This window comes from Tachypleus tridentatus, chromosome 5 (genome assembly GCF_004210375.1).
Source record: "Tachypleus tridentatus isolate NWPU-2018 chromosome 5, ASM421037v1, whole genome shotgun sequence".
In the NCBI taxonomy this organism is placed as follows: domain Eukaryota; kingdom Metazoa; phylum Arthropoda; class Merostomata; order Xiphosura; family Limulidae; genus Tachypleus; species Tachypleus tridentatus.
In genome coordinates, this window is record NC_134829.1 from 56,209,213 (window position 1) to 56,232,627 (window position 23,415).

General features: G+C 36.0%; 2 protein-coding genes across 2 annotated transcripts in view; one reads left to right on the top strand and one right to left on the bottom strand.

Moving 5' to 3' along the window:
* LOC143251212 (lipopolysaccharide-induced tumor necrosis factor-alpha factor homolog) overlaps positions 1-23,415 on the top strand; it is a 40,776-nt gene that overhangs the window by 6,223 nt on the left and 11,138 nt on the right. The gene's annotated exons all lie outside the window — the stretch shown is intronic.
* LOC143251211 (uncharacterized) overlaps positions 5,575-23,415 on the bottom strand; it is a 35,269-nt gene continuing 17,428 nt past the window's right edge. The window contains exons 2-5 of the mRNA XM_076502654.1: positions 10,753-10,830; positions 9,867-9,898; positions 7,518-8,672; positions 5,575-6,862 (exon numbers count right to left, since the gene is read on the bottom strand). Coding sequence (XP_076358769.1) covers positions 6,677-6,862; positions 7,518-8,672; positions 9,867-9,898; positions 10,753-10,783 — 1,404 coding nt within the window. The 5' untranslated portion in view covers positions 10,784-10,830 and the 3' untranslated portion in view covers positions 5,575-6,676. The remainder of the gene's footprint in view (positions 6,863-7,517; positions 8,673-9,866; positions 9,899-10,752; positions 10,831-23,415) is intronic.

A 23,415-nucleotide genomic window follows, 5' to 3' on the forward strand; every position in this document is an offset into this window, starting at 1 on the left:
GTGTAGGGTTTAGCGTTACCTTGTAGCATAATCAGTTTATGCCTGTTTACCAGTGATGGCTGCTTGATGGTTAATTTTCGATGCATTTTATCAATTTGTTGGCAGTAAGATCGTGCTGTAATTGTGTCATTTGGTTGCAGAAAGGAGTAATGGATAATTTTTCTCTGCAGACTACAATACTGTTGTCATTACCCTTTTTGGATACAAAAGCGGTTTAGGGGCATGTCTTGGAGATTCACCTGCATCTAACCATTGTCCTTATCTCTTCCGGTTGTCATATAGGATCTACATCTCGTCGCAGGTAACGATTCGCTTCAAGAATGACTCCCTCTTGTTCCTAATTAGTTTTGCCTTTCCGTCAATTCTAATGGTACCCATTTGTCCAATGTTTTATATCTTTCCAATTTCAGACAGGTTACGAGAAACAGTTGCACTGAAAACTTCTAAGTCTGCTGCAGATGACTGAACTGTCATTTGTGGATTAGCTTCCGCAATAGTCTTTAATCTTTCCTCATTCACAACAGACTGAAGCCTTCCTCTGGATTCATTCTCGAAGTTTATATTCCCACAACAAAATTTCTGAAATCAATCCCAAATAGACCATTGAAAAGTAGTCCCTTGTCCAAGCGCTAAATTGTTGTTTTTAGAGGTCTCGGCTACATTTTTTCCCAATTTAAACTCATAAAAAATAAGTATTCTTAACTCTATTAAAGACATAATCTTGTATAGGATTCCAAAAAAATACAAAAACAATTATAATACATCCTGGCATGTCAGACAAATGAAAAGAACAGTACTTTCTTCAATAAGGGATAGCATACAGTAATTTCTTCAATACTGGATAGCATACAGTACTTCCTTCAATATTGGATACAGTCATTTTACTGTATTCAATTTATCTCAGTCGCAGTCATTCTTCATCTAAACGAAAGTCGGCCATTTCATATGAAACGACCAAATACTTTAGTATTTCATTTCATGTTTATAATATTGTTAACTAAAACTAATCTTATACTACTACCCAGTACTACCACTAAGTTCATTTACCTGTACTGAAATTAATTTCCATGTGGTACTAATAGTCTCGTAGCTACAAAATTAATTGTTTCAATTGTACAAAAATATATAGACATATACACACGTATATATATATATATGGCCAAAGTATGTGGACACGGATTCTAATTAGTGGTTTCGGCTACGTCAGCCACACCCATTGCTAACAGGTACATAAAAATCAAGCATACAGCCATGCAATCTCCATAGACAAACATTGACAGTGGAATGGGTCGTGCTGAAGAGCTCAGTGACTTTCAACGTGGTACTGTACCAGGATGCCACCTTTTCAACAAGTCACTTCGTCAACTTTCTGCCCTGCTAGAGCTGCCCCAGCCAACTGTACGTGCTGTTATTGTGAAGCGAAAATGTTTAGGAGTAACAACAGCTCAGCCACGAAGCAATAGGTCACACAAGCTCACAGAAGAGGGACCGCCGAGTTGTAAAGCGCATAGCGTGTAAAAATCGTCTGTCCACAGTTACAACACTCACTACTGAGTTCCAAACTGCTTCTGAAAGCAATGTCAGCATAAGAACTGTTCGTCGGGAGCTTCAGGAAATGGGTTTCTATAGCCGAGCAACCGCACATAAGCCTAACATTACTATGTGCAATGCCAAGTGTCGGCTGGAGTGGTGTAAAGCACACCGCCATTGGACTCTGGAGCAGTAGAAATACGTTCTCTGAAGTGATGAATCACACTTTACTATCTGGCAGTCTGACAGACGAATCTGGGTTTGGCAGGTACCAGGAGAACGTTACCTGCCTGAATGCATAGTGCTAACAGTAAAGTTTTATGGAGAAGTAATAATGGTCTGAGGCTGTTTTTCATGGTTTGGGCTAGGCTATTTAGTTCCAGTGAAGGGAAATCTTAATTGTGTGCTTCTAACTTTGTGACAACAGTTTGTAGAAGGCCCTTTTTTGTTTCAGCATGACAATGCCTCCGTGCACAAAGCGAGGTCCATAAAGACATGGTTTGCCGAGGTTGGTGTGGAAAAACTTGGCTGGCCTGCAATGAGTCCTGACCTCAGTTCCATTGAACACCTTTGAGATGAATTGGAACACCGATTGCGAGCCAGGCCTTCTCGCTCGACATCAGTGCCCGACCTCACTATTGCTGGGCCCGGCATGGCCAAGCGTGTTAAGGCGTGCGACTCGTAATCTGTGGGTCGCGGGTTCGCATCCCCGTCGCGCGAAACATACTCGCCCTTTCAGCCGTGGGGGCGTTATAATGTGACGGTCAATCCCACTATTCGTTGATAAAAGAGTAGCCCTAGAGTTGGCGGCGGGTGGTGATGACTAGCTGCCTTCCCTCTAGTCTTACACTGCTAAATTAGGGATGGCTAGCACAGATAGCCCTCGAGTAGCTTTGTGCGAATTTCAAAAACAAAAACAAACACTATTGCTCTTGTGGCTGAATGCGAGCGAATCCCTGCAGCCATATTCCAAAATCTAGTGAAAAGCCTTTCCAGAAGAGTGGAGGCTGTTGTAGCAGCTGAGGGTCACCAACTCCATATTAATGCCCATGGTTTTAAGCACATATGGGTGTGATGGTCGGGTGTCCACATACTTCTGACCACGTAGCGAATATCTGAGTTAAACGGAATATAAATATCATTCATAATTTGTGATAACGATACAGTCTATATGTAATATCGGAATTCATAAGTTTAATTGCAAAATTAATTCAATAATATATTGTTAGAAAACTAAAAAATAAAAAGAAGAACCAACATTTCAGAGGGCGCATGAAGCAATATATAGAAGTTCGAGAAAATAAAAGCCGTCGTAAATGCAGACATTTTGTGCATAATGTAGCAACAAGGATTCAAAATATACATTCTTGTATTTATGAGGTATGCAGAGTATTAATGAATAATTAATAATGAAGTTAATTCAGTGTCAGTTAGACAGTAAGAGTTATTGCAGAGGCCTGGCATGGCCAAGCGTGTTAAGGCGTGCGACTCGTAAACCGAGGGTCGCGGGTTCGAATCCCCGTCGCACCAAACATGCTCGCCCTTTCAGCCGTGGGGGCGTTATAATGTTCGGTCAGTCCCACTATTCGTTGGTAAAAGAGTAGCCCAAGAGTTGGCGGTGAGTGGTGATAACTAGCTACCTTCCCTCTAGTCTTACACTGCTAAATTAGGGACGGCTAGCACAGATAGCCCTCGAGTAGCTTTGTGCGAAATTCCAAAAACCAAACCAACTACTTCAGACGTGAAAAACTTAATATTTCTTTTGCTCATTTCGTAGAAAATATTTAGGGCAAACTGATATTATATAAGATGATATTTTGGTTTTTGTCTGACAAAACTTGAAAATTCAGTTAATACTTTATTGCTAAACATTTATTGTTACAGAGGGGCGGATTGTCCCTTTAGTGCAGTTTATCGTTTCCTAGTTAGGTTTGATTCCCTGCGATACCAAAAAATATGCTTTTAATTAAGTAAATAATTTGATATCAAAAGACATAAAGATTAAAATAAAAGAATTTTTTTAAAGTTTATGGGTAATTGTTTGTTTGTTTTGAATTTCGCGCAAAGCTACACGAGGGCTATATGTGCTAGCTGCCTTCCTTCTAGTCTTACGTTTGGTCTACTCTTTTACCAACGAATAGTGAGCTTGAGCATAACATTATAATGTCCCCACGGCTGAAAGGGAGAGCATGTTTGGTGTGACGGGGATTCGAACCCGCGACCCTTGGATTATTATGTACCCATAAGTGATTAATAAACAAAGATGTCGGACATTCTTTATGTTACCTCACACAGTACGGGGGTATAAACAAACCGAGGTCGTATTTCTAAAACACGACTAGAATTAAACATGTTAGCTGTTTTTTTTTTATTTTTAAATTTAATTTCTTATGTTAAAAAGAAATTGTCGGTTCGAGGTTATATTCCAAACATCTACAAAATTAGGTTGTTATAAAGTATGTGTTTTTCGTAAAGCAAAGCCACAACGAGCTATCTACTCAGCCCACCGAGGGGAATCAAACCCCTGATTTTAGCGTTGTAAATCCGGAGACATACCGCTGTACTAGCGGGAGGCAGTTATAAAGTAAACAAGTGCTTTTATTATTCCAATACCAATCAAACCTCGGTCCCCAAGCGAAGGTATTTGACATAACCTTAAGCTGATCGTACAGGTGACGCATATTTCAAGTGTTTGCCTTATCAAATATCAATGGTGGGTTGCGCTCTAGTCGTTATCATAATGGAGTAACAGGGTTCGATACTGGAAAGGGAATCTGATAAATGGTTTACCACATCCAAAGAAGGCAGCAGGATCGTTACTTACCCACTATCAGAACGGGGAGGTAGTGACGAAAAATAATGATATGGGACTCTGTTGAGGTTATCAAAACTGTTTATTATACATTTACACTTGCTCGAGATGTTAGTTTTCTCTATCAACAGAAATTGTTTCACGATATCCTTGAATTGCATATACATATGTGATAACTTATCAATACTAAAACACAGACCGTTTTATAAATACAAGAGGCCCGATAAACTGATTGCTTTTATTGTCTCGATTGTGGAAATTTCTTATTTTTAGATTGACATACACATATTTAATTGCTAATAAAAACTGATTTAGTCTTTAAAAAATACGACCAGATGTGTTGAAAAATAAAACAAAACTTCTAATTCGCTTCACACGTAAAGATTCGTCGTTAGATGCCTTAATATTTATTTAAACTTATTTTATCAATTTCGCTTATTGTTACATTTTAAAAGTTAAAGAGGAGTAAAGAACTTTAAAATGAACCCTTCTATAGGGTTCTTCAGGTGTTCGTTAGATTTCCCTAATCGAATATTTGATGGATGAAAGTTACTTAATATTTCATAAACCTAGTTTTCAAGTAGAACACAATTCATTGAAACGTTTCTCATAACACTACCTAGTCCACGAACATGAGAAAGTCTTCATATTTTGACTTAATATATTTAAATTGATGATCTTACGTAAATTTAGCAGAATTTCCCAGATGTTTGTGAAAGCGTGATGAATACGGGTAAATGTTTTCCATACGGAAGTTACTAATTTTCTATTGGTTATGCCTTAATATTAAAAAAGGTGAATGTTTTCCATACGGAAGTTACTAATTTTCTATTGGTTATGCCTTAATATTAAAAAGGTGAATGTTTTCCATACGGAAGTTACTACTTTTCTATTGGTTATGCCTTAATATTAAAAGGTGAATGTTTTCCATACGGAAGTTACTAATTTTCTATTGGTTATGCCTTAATATTAAAAAAGGTGAATGTTTTCCATACGGAAGTTACTAATTTTCTATTGGTTATGCCTTAATATTAAAAAAGGTAAATGTTTTCCATACGGAAGTTACTAATTTTCTATTGGTTATGCCTTAATATTAAAAAAGGTGAATGTTTTCCATACGGAAGTTACTAATTTTCTATTGGTTATGCCTTAATATTAAAAGGTAAATGTTTTCCATACGGAAGTTACTAATTTTCTATTGGTTATGCCTTAATATTAAAAAAAGGTGAATGTTTTCCATACGGAAGTTACTAATTTTCTATTGGTTATGCCTTAATATTAAAAAAAGGTAAATGTTTTCCATACGGAAGTTACTAATTTTCTATTGGTTATGCCTTAATATTAAAAAAGGTGAATGTTTTCCATACGGAAGTTACTAATTTTCTATTGGTTATGCCTTAATATTAAAAAAGGTGAATGTTTTCCATACGGAAGTTACTAATTTTCTATTGGTTATGCCTTAATATTAAAAAAGGTAAATGTTTTCCATACGGAAGTTACTAATTTTCTATTGGTTATGCCTTAATGTTAAAAAAGGTGAATGTTTTCCATACGGAAGTTACTAATTTTCTATTGGTTATGCCTTAATATTAAAAAAGGTAAATGTTTTCCATACGGAAGTTACTAATTTTCTATTGGTTATGCCTTAATATTAAAAAAGGTGAATGTTTTCCATACGGAAGTTACTAATTTTCTATTGGTTATGCCTTAATATTAAAAAAGGTGAATGTTTTAAAGACCGAAATGTAGTACCAGGGAAGAAATATAAAAAAATCATCACGTTACAAAGAGAAATCGTACAATATCTGAGTTTCATGAAACACGGATGAGGCCTGACCATTAAGACAGACAATTTAACTAATATACTTGTAGATATCTGATCTTAAAGTGCTAGTGAAGAATATGGTTCGAATTTAAGTTATTTTTCTAATTTTTGATTTTTCGAGAACTTAGTGTATATTATCGAAATTTTTCTTCATTTTCAATAGTTATAATAAATGACGCTAGTCTTCAATGATAGTTTCTTATACCTACGTCATAACATAATAACAATCTATTAATTATATGTTTGTATAAAGTAATATTCTTCCAGTAGTCGTCGTAACTGATGAAAGTGTAAATGGCCAAGTTACAGAAGTAAACACATACAAAAAAGCTAAACTTTACGGTTACGGGCCATAAAAAGTCGTAATATTATTACAAACAAAAAGTAACAAAGTTATATATTTATGTCTTCACGTATAGGGTTGAAACAAGGTACAAAGACAGGCATGAAAAAATTGAGGTGCACTGTGACAATTACTCCTTTCCTTTTGTCGCAGTTGAGATTACGCATCAGTGTTTATTTCTTGATGAGTAACGTGGTCTGTAGATGTCGCTGTTCACGGTGAAGTAGTGAGAGGACATATCGCACTGCACTTTTTGTGGCCAATCACAAGTCAATAGAGCTTGATTAAAAAGCGTTCCATCCGGGCACAAGAAGTCATGTTGTCTTTTGTTTAGCTCACAGACATGAAATGCCTTCAATAAATAAAATGTAATGTTCAAACGTTTTAACCAAATAAAGTCCAAAATTGTAAGTATGAACAAAATTCAATCAAATTGTTTATTTATTATTATGAAATAGAAATAGACAACAAAACATTTCATTTGTTCAATTTAATAAGGTAAAAGTTGTGAAACTCGTTTAAAATTATTTAACAAGGATTAACACAATCAATGTAATAATAAAAAAAAAACTCGGTTTGTTTGTAGTTAAGTACAAAGCTGCACAATGGGTTATCTGTACTAAGCCCACAACGAGGTTTAGTGTTATCAAACTTCAGATTCTTTAAAAGCTGATATTTTCTGCGTTTTTTTCTCTGTTAGAGCAGTGATGAGAGGCCCAGCATGGCGAAGTGGGTTAAGACGTTCGACTCGTAATCTGAGGGTCGCGAGTTCGAATACCAGTCTTCCCTCTAGTCTTACACTGTTACATTAAGGACGGCTAGCGCAGATAGCCCTCGAGTAGCTTTGCGCAAAATTCAAAACAAACAAAAACAAACAAGCAGTGATAACTGACCAAATTATTAATTTGGTACAAAGGTTTACATATAATACAGTTAATTAAGAACACACAGATCTTGATACAAACATATAATTCACATTAAATATAAAAAAAAAACTGTAATTTTACCTTACATCCTGTCTCTACATCTGCATAGTAACCAGGTACTTTGTGATCTCGACAGCTGAAACTGGTAATAAGAGTTGGTAAAATGTGATGCTGACCAGCTAAGTGAATGCCGAATATTTTAAGCTGTGAGCCAGCCCTATATCTATTACTCAAGTCACCGAATTCTTCCAAAGTCGCATGGTTTTGGTAAGAATGTTTGTTCGCCAGTTCTTCAGAAGTTGCGTCGCTGATCGGGGTCATATGTTCATCAGGTGTAGTAACTGATAAAATTTCTGTAAGAATCTTTTTAGAAAATGGATGGCCTAGGCTGATTATGGACACTGGGGAACGTTCGTTTTCATCATTTTGTGGACTCCTAATAACTTTACCTAACTTTTCTGAAAACTCATCTGCGTTACGCGAGGGGATTTTGATTACTAACGAAGAAGCATCAGATGAAAAATGTGCTTTGGAGTGCTGAGACGGAATGGTCGAACTTGAAATCGAATATTTTTCAGAAACGGGAAATTCTCTCCATGCGCTTGACGAAGGAGAATATTTCAAAGTATGAATTCGAAAATTTGATGTGTGTCCTTGTCTTTCCAGACTCTCTGTTCGACGAGCATTTTCCAATAAATCTTTTAAAGCCCTTTCCAAAGAGACAGATATTTCCTGTACTTTTCCAGTAGAATAGGAATTAGATGAATGAGGTTCTTCTGGTATGTTATTTACACCTGTAGAAGGCTTAATGTTTCCTTGTCTGACGTGGTGAACTTTCTTGTTCACAAAAACCTCTCGTTGATTTGTACCTGACCAATCGTTACCATTGTGCCTATTTTTTATTAGTACGTTTTTAAGGTTTTCTATCAAGCTACTTGGAACTTGTATAGCTTCATAACCATCTTCCAAATGGTCAGCAGATGCGTGGTTTGTCTCTCTCAATTTTCTACTACGGTGCTTTATTGTTGAGTACGTCTCAAGCTGGTAAGGCTTAGATTCAATTTCTTGTAACTCAGAGAACTGACTGTTACGGTTATTCTCTAGCTTTAGGCTATTTAAATTTTTAAAGTGTGAGGAAAATTTTGACTCTCTTGGGTTACTGTTTTTCTTGCTGGAAGACATCTGGAGATGTGGCTTAAGTATAGGTCTCCAAGATTCTTCATCTGGTTGTTGTTTCTACAGTTGTCCAAAAATGATTAACAATGAATGAAATCGACCTTTCTTTACGAAACAAACTTTGTCCTAAATATTGTAGTTTAACACATGTAATCTACTTAGGCCTTTCAATTTTATTTGCACACTATATAAATAATTTGATTTTTCACTGCAAGGAGGTTTAAAATAGACGTTTTAAGAAAAATAATGTTTGAAAAGAAAAGAAAACAAATACAATCAAATATTATAATAAAATTATACATAAATGTTAATAAGAATATTCTATTGCTGTACATTTTACCGCGGGACTTTTATCTTCAGGTGCTTTTCTCGAGCCTTTAATTAGTGTTGATGAAAAAATGATATTCTTGTATGATGTGCGTTTGATCATGGTTAAAGTTAAATATCGTTCATTAATATCTAAGATAATTTGTAAGCCTTAAAATATTTCAATGATTTTTAAAAGTTCTACTCTAACAACATTTAATGTTAAATAAATAGCTAGAGTTGTAGATAGATTGAAGTGATAGATATAATACTTACGAAAGATGAGAATGTATCTTACCCTAAAAGTAAGAACGATGTTTATTAGAAAACTATTTAGTGTTAACCGTGCCTGGATGTTTGTTAAAAACTATTCAGTGTGAAATGTGACATGTGTGGGTTAAGGCGTTCGACTCGTAATCTGAGGGTCGCGGGTTCGATTCTCTGTCACACCAAACATGCTCGCCCTTTCAACCGTGGGGGCGTTATATTGTGACGGTCAATCCCACTATTCGTTGGTAAAAGAGTAGCCCAAGAGTTGGCGGTGAGTGGTGATGACTAGCTTCCTTCCCTCTAGTCTTACATTACTAAATTGAGACGGCCAGCGCAGATAGCCCTCGTGTAGCTTTGCGCGAAATTCAGAAAACAAACAAACTTATTATGAAGCCAACTACTATGGCATGACTTTGTTAGAAATTCAGCTAGTTTTAATCGTGCAAAGATCCATTCAGATTCAGTCCTGCTGTAATGGAATCTGATGATTTTTACATTATATGAACTATTAAGAGTTTGACTGGTTTGGTTTGTTTTAAATTAAATACAAAGCTACACAATGGGCTACCTGTGCTCTGCCCACGACGGGTATTGAAATCCGGTTTCTAGCGTTGGAAGCCTGCAGATATACCAATGTGCCAGTGGGGGGCAAGCTATTAAATAAATAAGGACACTCACCTCTGCTTGTGATGTTACGGCAAGGTAAAGACCTGGAATAAAATAGTAGTACATTTGGAAAGTAATATATTTTTAAACTGTTTCTTATCTAACTCGACGTTTTATTAAAAACAAACAAACAAACAAACCATAGTACAATAAAAATTTTACATTTATATCTTGTAAGCATTAGCCAAGAGGATTCGATATATAATTATTGTTATTTAGGGTAGATATATATGGCACATATCTTATCATTATGTATGGCAAATACATGGTATATATATTTTATTATTATTCATGGAAGTTATGTCGTACATATTTACAATTTATTTTTCTTTAATTCTAAGTCCGTAGATATACTATTGTAATATTGAGAGTTAAAAAATGGCAGTAGTGCTATTATTACCTTGTATTGCCAGATGGTTACCCTTCCAATTACTAACCAAGCCCGAAATTGGGTGTCTACGGGTATCAGATGAGATCTGAATTTTTCCAATGTGGTATGAACAATCAGTATATGTGAATTTTATCTAATTTTTACAATGTTAACAATACTCGACGCGTAAAATACATTGAAAATATTATATCAAAGCTACTTCATGGAGGTTAGGCTTTCATTATATATATGAAGGTGGATAATACTCGTGTTTATTCATTTACAAAGAACTAACAACAAACAGTTAACAGCTGGTTGATAATGCGAAAGAAAACCATTTATGAGTGGTTTGATTGTTGTTAAGAGCAAAGCTTTAAGATGGGCCGTCCGTGTTCTGCCCATAACGGGTATCCAAGCACGAATTTTAGCTTTGTAAGCCCGAAGATTTAGTGCTGGGGAGGGGGTCGTTATTAATGACAGTATATGATTACAGCAAAACCTGAAGAGAAATAAGAAACGGAAACTCACCCAACAGACATAAAGGAAGAAAGCAGTGCATGACGGGAAATATTTCCAATGAAGATGCTATAAGAGAAATAATTCAAGCTATAAGAAATGAGAACTTTATCAACAACATGTTCACAGTAAACTCTTCACGAAATGCTACAAATTACAGATCGTCAAACTAGCAAACTTAAGTAATGCTGTTTCACTTTCCCAAAACTCGTTACCGACTCCATTAACAAACTGTTTATCGAACGCTTGAAAGTATGGCTACCATAAACAAAAATAAACAAAGGCTACAATAAAAATATATAAAATTAATATGTAATGGTTCTATTTCAAGTTCTTGTATTCAACTATTTCAAGAGTATACAAAGATAGTATATTTATGATGGCACTATATCTTGTAGAGTTTTTTGTTTGCTATTTTAAATAAACTGTAACAGTGAATAACACCGATTGTTAACCATTTTTTTACGTTGGTACAATCTATAAACGTAAGTATACTTGAGAATCAAATGACTTACAGTTTTCTGTGTCCCTCAAGGTGGAGTGAAAATCAGCTACACTAAAGTATCGACGTAAATGGATTAACTCTCTTTCGTCAGGTTAAGTGTGAATTCGAAAAGCACGTGTGTTTTTATATCTTCGTACTTCTGACCAATCTTCTTCTGAAATGGGTCTTAGGGTCACTCACTAACTAGCGCTTAATGAGCACGCACCGATGGTACGCACAGAGTCATCAATAGAGATCCGTTTTAATGATACAAACGCACGCTCAAGCCATGTGTATCCATTATTTTTAGATGCATATCTTTACTGGTTTGTTTTTACCGATTGTTTCGTTTACCCATTGTGATGTTGGTTTCATATTCGTTTCCTGGCACCTTTTAATTGTATGCTGCTCTGCTTGAACTGGTCAGAAAGGGAACTGGTCATAAAAAGAATGTGAAACATCACTTCAACTGATTCCATTCAAAATGGAATATCGGACAACTTTCTATGGCATCTGGCGAACTGGGTTAGAAAGAACTGTTTTTACTTTAATCTAATGTAAAAGAATTAGGCTTAAGTTCTAGGCTTCAATGATAGATTTTTTTTTTTAACAACACAACACCCTCTTGGTACAGTTTTTGCTTTCATGAACTCGTAGAAGCCATTAGTTACTGTCAGGTGTTGAATAGTCTTTGAAACTGACCTTTAGTTCTATTCAAAGCACTAGAAACTACAGAAACCTCTATAACAATGTTGGTATTGAAATATATCTATTTATGTATGTAAATAAACTTACTGTTGTCAATAGTGGTTCCAATCAAATTTACCTTGCCCATCCATAATGACTGGGTTTTTGAGTGCTTTTAATTTTTTCAAATATGGTTGTTTCGATATGTTGTTTTTATGTCATGACATTTCAAATTTTAAATGTTAATATCATATTATTAATATTGTTGCAACTTGGTAATTCAAACGTAAGCTCAAAGGCTCATAATGATAAAAGTGGAGTTTGATCCTTGCGATGAATAGTATGTAGACATTCCATTACGAAAAGTTGGAATTAGCAACATACGCCAGCAAAAAGAAATTTGGAATTTATATTCACACTTTTATTCCATAATATATTCGCACTTCAAAGGTTATTTATAAACAACAGCAGGCCCAGGCATGGCCAGGTGGTTAAGGCACTCGACTCGTAATCCGAGGGTTGCGGGTTCTAATCCCTGTCACACCAAATATGCTCGCCCTTTCAGTCGCAGTATGAACAACAGTAAATACTGGAGCTGTGTATTTAATCGACAAGTGAAATATAAACTATCTGTATGAAAGATATAAGTGATGTATTTCTACTACTTGGGTTTCTTTCTACAATTATCTGATTACAGAGAGTTTTTACATCAATGAGCAAATATAAAAATTTCAAGTAACTAATTGATAACTCTTCTTGTGGAGGTTTATGTTTTTAATTAAATGAAACATTTAAAACTACATTGTTTTAGCTTTCATTTTGTTAAAATTCTCTTTTGAAACATAGTTAAAATATGTTAATCTAGTTAGTTTAAATTTCGCGCAAAGCTACCCGAGGGTTATCTACGCTAGCCATCCCTAATTTAGCAGTGTAAAATTAAAGGAAAGGCAGCTAGTCATCATCACCCACCGCCAACTCTTAAACTAGTGTTTTACCGACGAATAGTGGGATTGATCGTTACATTATAACATCCACACGACTGAAAGGGCAAGCATGTTTCATGTGGCAGGGTTTCGAACCCGCGACCCTCGGTTTAAGAGTCGAGCGCCTTAATCACCTGGCCATGCAAAGCCGGTGTTAATCTATAAATCATAGAACTGTTTTACACTGTCCGCTTCAAGGAGGGATTCAACATATTAAGTCATTTTAAATTTTTACTTGTCATAAGACACATTATAAAGAATTGACCATAAACTCAGAGAAATCACTCATTTTCCATGTAAAATACATGAAATGCTGGAGATATGTTTTGTTCACATTTTTTGCGATTTTTTTGTTGTTGTAAGTGAGGAATTACTGAAGCCACAATTTTTTGCATATATATTTTTTTATAAAAATGTTTTTAGAAAATCGGCATGATTACTGGTAATGAAGGTGTCGGTGGTGTTAACCATGATTACTGGTAATGAAGGTGTCGGTGGTGTTAACCATGATTACTGGTAATGAAGGTGTCGGTGGTGTTAACCATGATTACTGGTAATGAAGGTGTCGGTGGTGTTAACCATGATTACTGGTAATGAAGGTGTCGGTGGTGTTAACCATGATTACTGGTAATGAAGGTGTCGGTGGTGTTAACCATGATTACTGGTAATGAAGGTGTCAGTGGTGTTAACCATGATTACTGGTAATGAAGGTGTCGGTGGTGTTAACCATGATTACTGGTAATGAAGGTGTCGGTGGTGTTAACCATGATTACTGGTAATGAAGGTGTCAGTGGTGTTAACCATGATTACTGGTAATGAAGGTGTCGGTGGTGTTAACCATGATTACTGGTAATGAAGGTGTCGGTGGTGTTAACCATGATTACTGGTAATGAAGGTGTCAGTGGTGTTAACCATGATTACTGGTAATGAAGGTGTCGGTGGTGTTAACCATGATTACTGGTAATGAAGGTGTCGGTGGTGTTAACCATGATTACTGGTAATGAAGGTGTCAGTGGTGTTAACCATGATTACTGGTAATGAAGGTGTCGGTGGTGTTAACCATGATTACTGGTAATGAAGGTGTCGGTGGTGTTAACCATGATTACTGGTAATGAAGGTGTCGGTGGTGTTAACCATGATTACTGGTAATGAAGGTGTCGGTGGTGTTAACCATGATTACTGGTAATGAAGGTGTCGGTGGTGTTAACCATGATTACTGGTAATGAAGGTGTCGGTGGTGTTAACCATGATTACTGGTAATGAAGGTGTCGGTGGTGTTAACCATGATTACTGGTAATGAAGGTGTCGGTGGTGTTAACCATGATTACTGGTAATGAAGGTGTCGGTGGTGTTAACCATGATTACTGGTAATGAAGGTGTCAGTGGTGTTAACCATGATTACTGGTAATGAAGGTGTCAGTGGTGTTAACCATGATTACTGGTAATGAAGGTGTCGGTGGTGTTAACCATGATTACTGGTAATGAAGGTGTCGGTGGTGTTAACCATGATTACTGGTAATGAAGGTGTCGGTGGTGTTAACCATGATTACTGGTAATGAAGGTGTCAGTGGTGTTAACCATGATTACTGGTAATGAAGGTGTCGGTGGTGTTAACCATGATTACTGGTAATGAAGGTGTCGGTGGTGTTAACCATGATTACTGGTAATGAAGGTGTCAGTGGTGTTAACCATGATTACTGGTAATGAAGGTGTCAGTGGTGTTAACCATGATTACTGGTAATGAAGGTGTCGGTGGTGTTAACCATGATTACTGGTAATGAAGGTGTCAGTGGTGTTAACCATGATTACTGGTAATGAAGGTGTCAGTGGTGTTAACCATGATTACTGGTAATGAAGGTGTCAGTGGTGTTAACCATGATTACTGGTAATGAAGGTGTCGGTGGTGTTAACCATGATTACTGGTAATGAAGGTGTCAGTGGTGTTAACCATGATTACTGGTAATGAAGGTGTCAGTGGTGTTAACCATGATTACTGGTAATGAAGGTGTCAGTGGTGTTAACCATGATTACTGGTAATGAAGGTGTCGGTGGTGTTAACCATGATTACTGGTAATGAAGGTGTCGGTGGTGTTAACCATGATTACTGGTAATGAAGGTGTCGGTGGTGTTAACCATGATTACTGGTAATGAAGGTGTCGGTGGTGTTAACCATGATTACTGGTAATGAAGGTGTCGGTGGTGTTAACCATGATTACTGGTAATGAAGGTGTCGGTGGTGTTAACCATGATTACTGGTAATGAAGGTGTCGGTGGTGTTAACCATGATTACTGGTAATGAAGGTGTCGGTGGTGTTAACCATGATTACTGGTAATGAAGGTGTCGGTGGTGTTAACCATGATTACTGGTAATGAAGGTGTCGGTGGTGTTAACCATGATTACTGGTAATGAAGGTGTCAGTGGTGTTAACCATGATTACTGGTAATGAAGGTGTCAGTGGTGTTAACCATGATTACTGGTAATGAAGGTGTCGGTGGTGTTAACCATGATTACTGGTAATGAAGGTGTCGGTGGTGTTAACCATGATTACTGGTAATGAAGGTGTCAGTGGTGTTAACCATGATTACTGGTAATGAAGGTGTCGGTGGTGTTAACCATGATTACTGGTAATGAAGGTGTCGGTGGTGTTAACCATGATTACTGGTAATGAAGGTGTCGGTGGTGTTAACCATGATTACTGGTAATGAAGGTGTCGGTGGTGTTAACCATGATTACTGGTAATGAAGGTGTCGGTGGTGTTAACCATGATTACTGGTAATGAAGGTGTCGGTGGTGTTAACCATGATTACTGGTAATGAAGGTGTCGGTGGTGTTAACCATGATTACTGGTAATGAAGGTGTCGGTGGTGTTAACCATGATTACTGGTAATGAAGGTGTCGGTGGTGTTAACCATGATTACTGGTAATGAAGGTGTCGGTGGTGTTAACCATGATTACTGGTAATGAAGGTGTCAGTGGTGTTAACCATGATTACTGGTAATGAAGGTGTCAGTGCTGTTAACTCAGTGGCTTGCGCATCATAGTTTTTTGAAACGATAAACGATAAATTTCAGTTTCTCTGAAATAAATTTTCCTTTATGAGAAGAAACGCGAAAATAAGAAACCTTAATTTATGCGTATGAAAACCTCATTTCAGTCAATCCCCTTGTAACACAGCGATATGTCTGAAGGCTTATAACGCTAAAATCGGGGTTCGATACCCATTGTGGGCACTACAAATATAATCCGTTGTGTAGATTTGCACTTAACAACAAACTAAGTTTTAGTCGCGTTTAAAATTTCAAAGATATTTATGAAATCATGTTGAAGAGACGTTAGTTTTTATTGTAGTCATAATTTTTGAATTTCGCGCAAAGCTACGCGAAGGCTATATTTACTAGCCGTCCCTAATTTACCAGTATAAGGCATCTAATCATTACCACCTACCGCCAACTATTGAGCTATTCTTTTACCGACAAGTGTAGCATTATAACGCCCTCCTGGCTGAAAAGGCGAGCATGCTTAATGTGATGGGGATTCGAATCTGCGACCCTCAGATTACCAGTCAACTACTCTAACCATCTGGCTAGGCCTGTTCCGTTATTTTTTGTCCTCTGGATTTGTTTTTAAGCACAGTTGAAACAAGCCATAACTGTAATTATAGGCTTAACGTTAAGAATCTAATAACATATTACTCTTTGGCTCAAAATATTATTAGCAATTTTCTTTCTTTAAGAAAATCTATGTTTCATAACATCTGTTTGTTTGTAATTAAGCATAAGGCTACACAATGGGCTATCTGTGCATTGCCCACCACAGGTATCAAAACCCGGTTTCTTGCGTTGTAAGTCCACAGACATACCTCTTTACCACTGGCTGACATGTTTCACAAGAACTGAGCCTGGCACAACCTGGTGGTTGAGGTGCTCAACTCACAATCCACGCCATTGAACATAACCATCTTTTTCAGCCGTGAGGGCGCATTATAATGTACAGGAATCCCTTCACTTGTCAAACAACAGAACAGACTGCTTAATCTGGTTATTCTTTATTTGTTACCTAATATCATTATTGTGTTTTCGAAAATACGTTTTTATTTAGCCTTTAGGTATTCACTTGTTTGTTGTAAAGCACAAAGCGATTCAATGGGCTATCGAACCCCGGATCCTAGCCTTGTAAGTCGGCAGAAATGCCGCTGTGCTACTAGAGGACCCCGTTTTAGATGACGTATATTTGTTTGATTTGTTTTCAATTTCGGGCAAAGCTACTCGAGGACTATCTGCCGTAGCCAGCCGTCCCTAATTTAGCAGTGTAAGACTAGAGGAAAGGCAACTAGTCCTTACCACCCACCGCCAACTCTTGGATTACTCTTTTACCGCCAAAAGTGTGGTTGACCGTCACATTATAACGCTGAAAGGGGAAGCATGTTTGGTGTGATGGGGATTCGAACCCGCCACCCTCGGATTACGAGTCGAGTGCCTTATCCACCTGGCCATGCCGGGCCGTTACATATAAAGTGCTATAAATATTTCGTTTGTCATTTTATTGTTCTTTAGGCCAAACTACAAATTTACATCGTAATACAATGCAAACTGTTCTGAAACAAATGTAGACAAATTTCCTAAAATTGTGAAATCAGATTTGTACACAGAATAAAAAAATAAAATATTTAAATTTTGAAAAACGTGAGAGATGGTTTTCTAGAATCTTTGAGTTTGATTTGTTTTGAACTTTACAAAAAGTTGCATGAGAGCTGTCTGCGTTGTCCATTCTTAATTTAGCTGTGAGGGACTAGAGGGAACGCTGATCTTTGTGCTACTTTTTATCAACAAATAGTGGGATTGACTGTCTCAATAAAACGCTCCCATGGCTTAAAGGCGAGAGCATGTTCGTTGATAAGGATTTGAATCAGCAATCCTCAGGTTGAGAGTGAAACTTCTTAACCACCAGACCTGGCCAGGCCCATGTTTGAGCTACTGATATAAAAATAAAAAAAGTCTTTGAATTTAGAAAATATCATAGATTCCTTCTCTAGGGACGTTGAAATAATGGCATGTTTGTACAAAAAATAATACCGTTGAGTTATTTAGTGTGCATACTTAATCAAATTGCGTTAGGTGCTAAGTCTGTAAGTAAATAATGATTGGTCGAATACATAACAAATTAAACTTCTGTTGGATACAAATGCAATATAGTGAAATCATATTGGTTACAAACATAACAGCTTGAAATGGTATTAGTTACAAATATAACAACTCGAAATCCTATTGGTTAAAAATATAACAACTCGAAATACTATTGGTTACAAATATAACAACTTGAAATACTATTGGTTACAAATATCAAATTCAAATCCTCTTGATTATGAATAATAGGTTTTGGTCTCGAGAAGAGATGCTGGGGAGGGAGGGTTAGTGCCCTTAATATTTTGGTTGAGTTTAGCAAAGGTAGGTTCTTTTATTGGCCTTCCTTATACTATTTTAACAAAAACTGGTTTGAAATATTAAGTTTGGTTGGTTGTTAAGCACAATGCCTACTATCGGTATAGGAAACTCTTTATTGACATGATCCACAGAGTTGCCACTGAGTCAACAAAGGTCAGAACATTAAATACATTACCAAACTTCTTGAGTAAACCCTTACTGAGTGTGCGTGTGTGTTTTATTATAGCAAAACCGTTTCGGACTGTCTGCTGCGTCCACCGAGGAGAATCGAAATCCTGATTTTAACATTTTAGATCCGAAGGCTTTCCGCTGTCCTCATTGAATTCTACATTTTATTAAAAAAGGCTAACAGTGCTGTCTCTGTGCGATGTAACCTTTGAGTGATTTGCAACTGTGTGATATTAGCTCTGAGCTTGACCTCATGTGATATAGCTCTGATCTTGACCTCATGTGATATAGCTCTGAGCTTGACCTCATGTGATATATCTCTGAGCTTGACCTCATGTGATATAGCTCTGAGCTTGACCTCATGTCATGTGAGCTCTGAGCTTGACCTCAGGCTTAAAATTGGCTGTCAACATTTGATAATGTGAAGTAGACAACGTTTGCTAATGTAGAGTATAGAACGTTTGGTATAATGGAGTAGGAACTTTCTGGTAAAGTGGAGTTGACAATATTTTGTATAGTAGAACAGACAACGTTTGGTAAGGAGAGTGAACAACGTTTACTTAGGTGAAGTAAATACAGTTTGGTAAAGTAGAACAGACAACGTTTGGTAAGGAGAGTGAACAACGTTTACTTAAGTGAAGTAAATACAGTTTGGTAAAGTAGAACAGACAACATCTCGTGAAATGGAGTCGACAACGTTTAAAATAAATTGAATAGCTAATGTTTGTTAAAGTGGAGTAGACAACGGCTGGTAAAATGAAATAGACAATATTTGGTAAAGTGAACTGCATAATGTTTGTTAAAGTGAACTAGACAACGTTTGTTAAAGTGAACTGCACAACGTTTGGTAAAGTGGAGAAGATGATCTTTTCTTTTTGGTCTTTTCCTTCTATTTTAAGTTCCTTATACTTAAACTATTATTTTCGTCATTGCTAACATTGCTTTTAACACGACCTCAGGAGCTAAGGGGTGTTTACCCTAAAGGTTTTTAAATGTTAAAAGTAAGTCCAATTTGGAAATTCCCAAAGATGGTGGTTTGAATGTATCTTTATTTATGTTTATGTTTGTTAGTCGATAAATGTTTTTAGTGAAATATAACAACTTGGAGTATATTCAGTGTGTATCAGTAAAGCTACATTCTTAGCATCATTAATTAAGCAACTGCTAACCTTTTATACTATCACCTTTCTATGTTTAGCTTTCAATTAAGATATGAACAATTTCACTTGTGATTCGGTAGGGTAGGTTAAAGCATCACTACAGTCAGCAGTGGGATGAGCAGACAGGAACACTTTGAAAGCAGCTACTGATGTAATATTGAACTCAGCTTGCTGCACAATATCTACAAAGGTGGTTCTAAACGTTTCCTGAATATCTCTGTATGTCATTTGGAGACTTCCATGTATTTTGTTCTTGGCCGTTAAGTTCGTGATGCACTGAGAGGTTTCAGTCACCTTTCCACTTCAAATCACTGTTGGCAAAAACCAACACTAAAAATGTCCAAACAAATTCAGTTCAAATTAAGAAAAAACGGCAGGGGTACTTTGCTTGTTTTTCAACAAAACTGTTCCCCAGTGGCTCGTGAGGGACTAGTTAAAAATATCTTATTAGACATATTAAACCATTTTTTTTGTTTCACCACCTGCAGTGAAAGAGGTTTTAATATGGAAGAAAAAACATATATTTAATTGATATTTTAGAATTATATTACAAATAAAAAAAATTCTTTCAAATTTATCTCTCGGTGGGACACCTGATAGTTTACGGACTTACAACAGTGAATTCCGGGGTTCGAGTTTTTGTGATGGGCATAACAGATAGCCCAATGTTAATTTACGATATAAAATTACGTATACACACTCTTAAAGGTTTTAGCTACCAAACTTTGATATCATAAACAATAACACTTTCAGTCTTGAGTAATATACGTCATACTTTTGTAGTAATCAACTAACTTGCACTTAAATTATGAGATCCATGAAAAATACATACAACACAGTCGTGGATTATTACAAAACAATGGTATAAAAGTAATTGTTGCTGTTAATATATTTATTTACACTATACTTAGATTTTCAAAAAATAGCATAGTTTATGCAGGGGATCTTTTATTTCTACATTAACAAAATCTACTTGAAGGTAATGCACACAGTGACAAGTTGTTGAACTTTATTTTGGCTAAAGTGCAAACTATGTGCTAAAGTGGAGTGAACGTTAGATACATATTCTTAGTTTATAATATTTACAGAGCCACAATTCGGGACTGAATCCCTGTGGTGGTTTGGCGTTGTTATCCCATTTTACATCATAATACTATAATTAAACTCTTACTTATATGATACTAGAAAAATGTTTTTATTACGTGACGTGCAACCCTAATTTTGCAACATTTTTTATCCTATGTGCATGTAGATCCGCAATAGGGATCACGATTTTTTTTGTTTTAACTCCGTTTTCTGTCACGGAGAACTTTATTTTTTTCCATTCTCAGGGTGCAGATATAACGTTGTAATAAGTCACGCGGATCTAATGCACTGGCGCAATGGGTAATCAGCTAGTTGCACTAACAACAAACAAAATTAATGAATAAACATCGGAAATGACAATATTGTTCTACACAAAAACTTAATGGAACACAAAAGCCTGAACAATAAAGTTAATGCTACTGTTGTAAAGTTGGATATGGGTTTCGACTCGATCGTGCTACAAGATGGAATTCAAGTATGCTTAGATTACTATTAGACATCAGCAGACAAAATTAATTTTAAACTATTGTTTAAAATGCTCCAAGTCTTCCTAAAAATTCTGAACAAAGGTTCTATGTGGTTTAAATGTTGTAATAACAAAAAACTTCCAGCTGTTCCACTCTTACCCTAACTCTAAAAACAGTTGTGATGAATTAACAGTAATATGTTTAATGAATGGAAATAGGTCGAAACTAGTGCTCAATGTTTAGTAAAACAGGAAATTCCAACTTATCCCTGGTGAGAAAATTACGAGGTATATTTATAGATTCATAAAGCAGAACCTCCCACCTGTTTGATGCCACAAGTTGTTGCGAGTCGCTAACAGAACGGAAGCGATCGAGATTTTCCTCACATTAGGGTTAATAAGTAATTTAGATATTGTACTTCAGAGGGCGGACGGTATAAATAATAATAAAAAAAAAAAATACAGTGAGCCCATATCACAATTATGTATTAATAATACACTGAAATGTTCATGTAAGAATCTAGAAATTAATGCTGTTTATATGCAAACACAACTACCTAATTAACAAAGTTCGAAGATATAGTTAACACTACAAACTGTATTATTTCTTTGTATTTAATGTGCGACGCCATTTTACATTATTGTTCGTTCTGAATATCAGATACGTTTTTTTGTTTTAAATATATACTTCCTGGTGACGCGATTATAAAACATGACACTCACCCACACATACCTCACAGATATATATGTTTTTTTTACACACCTGTTTTATATAAACAAAGAACGTTGATGAATAATAAACTGTATTTGTCAAAGAAACACAGTGGGAGTGACGTTTCGACATATGGCGCTGTTGTCCTACTTCTTGTAGCAACTGTTAAATTAACAGCTTATTGAAAATAACTCACTTTCTTTTGTTAGAGTCGATCTTCAGAATTGTAGGTTTGGTACAATATACGTCCAGTTTATAATATTTTAATATTGTGCTAAAGTAAGGAGGCATGATCAGTATTGTAATTAAACCATGGTTCTGAGGCCACCCTCTCGCATCTCTTTGTATATATTTTATAATGACATTGCTACTTCAGCCAACATAGAAATATGGTTATATATAAATGTTTCTTTGCTGTTAAGCGCAAAACTGCATAATGGTTTGATTGTGTTCTGCTAAAAGCAGGCATATAAATCAGATTCATAGTGTCATAAGCCCTCTAATTCACTGCTGAGCCAGCAGGGGGTAGAAATGAGTGTGGTTGGTGACGTCGTTTTTGGTATAATAATATTAATGAAAAAAACAACAAACGAAACCTTTAATCATGGGCGTCCGCAAGAGGGTGCAAGAGGGGTCCTTTTATCCCCTTGCATTTCACAAAACATTCCGCATGCAATGGTGTAAACTTGACATCGTAATAAGACTGGAAATTTGTTTGCGTTTAAGAACACGTTATGTTTAGTATGCTGACTTACACTGTAAGATCTACTCTCAAACATACACTTTTTGAAACCTCCATCCGAAAATATATTTAGGGGCACCTATGTCGATAATTATGGAAAAATCAAACTGTATCCCTGTTTAATTATCGTACGTTGGTGGGTGTTTCATAACCATTTTTAAATTATCATTAGTTGGTGAATGTTTCAGATCTGTTTAATTCTCTTAGATGGTGAGTGTTACAGAACAATTCTAAATATATAAACCTGATATTTTTTTAAATGCGACTCGAGACTTTATATTTTTCACTTTTGGGGTCAAAATCCATTTGTGCTTAAAGTTAGGTTATCACTTTTTATTATGTAATATGGTTTCTCCTGATAGCAACGTCAACGAATTTGTTTATAGTCTTATGAGCAATTCACATGTAAACTTGATAACATTGTATATCTGTTATCTTTTCAACTATGAGCAATTCACATGTAAACTTGATAACATTGTATATCTGTTATCTTTTCAACTATGAGCAATTCACATGTAAACTTGATAACATTGTATATCTGTTATCTTTTCAACTATGAGCAATTCACATGTAAACTTGATAAGATTGTATATCTGTTATCTTTTCAACTATGAGCAATTCACATGTAAACTTGATAACATTGTACATCTGTTATCTTTTATGAGCAACTATGAGCATCTTTTCATCAACTATGAGCGATTCACATGTAAACTTGATAACATTGTATATCTGTTATCTTTTCAAC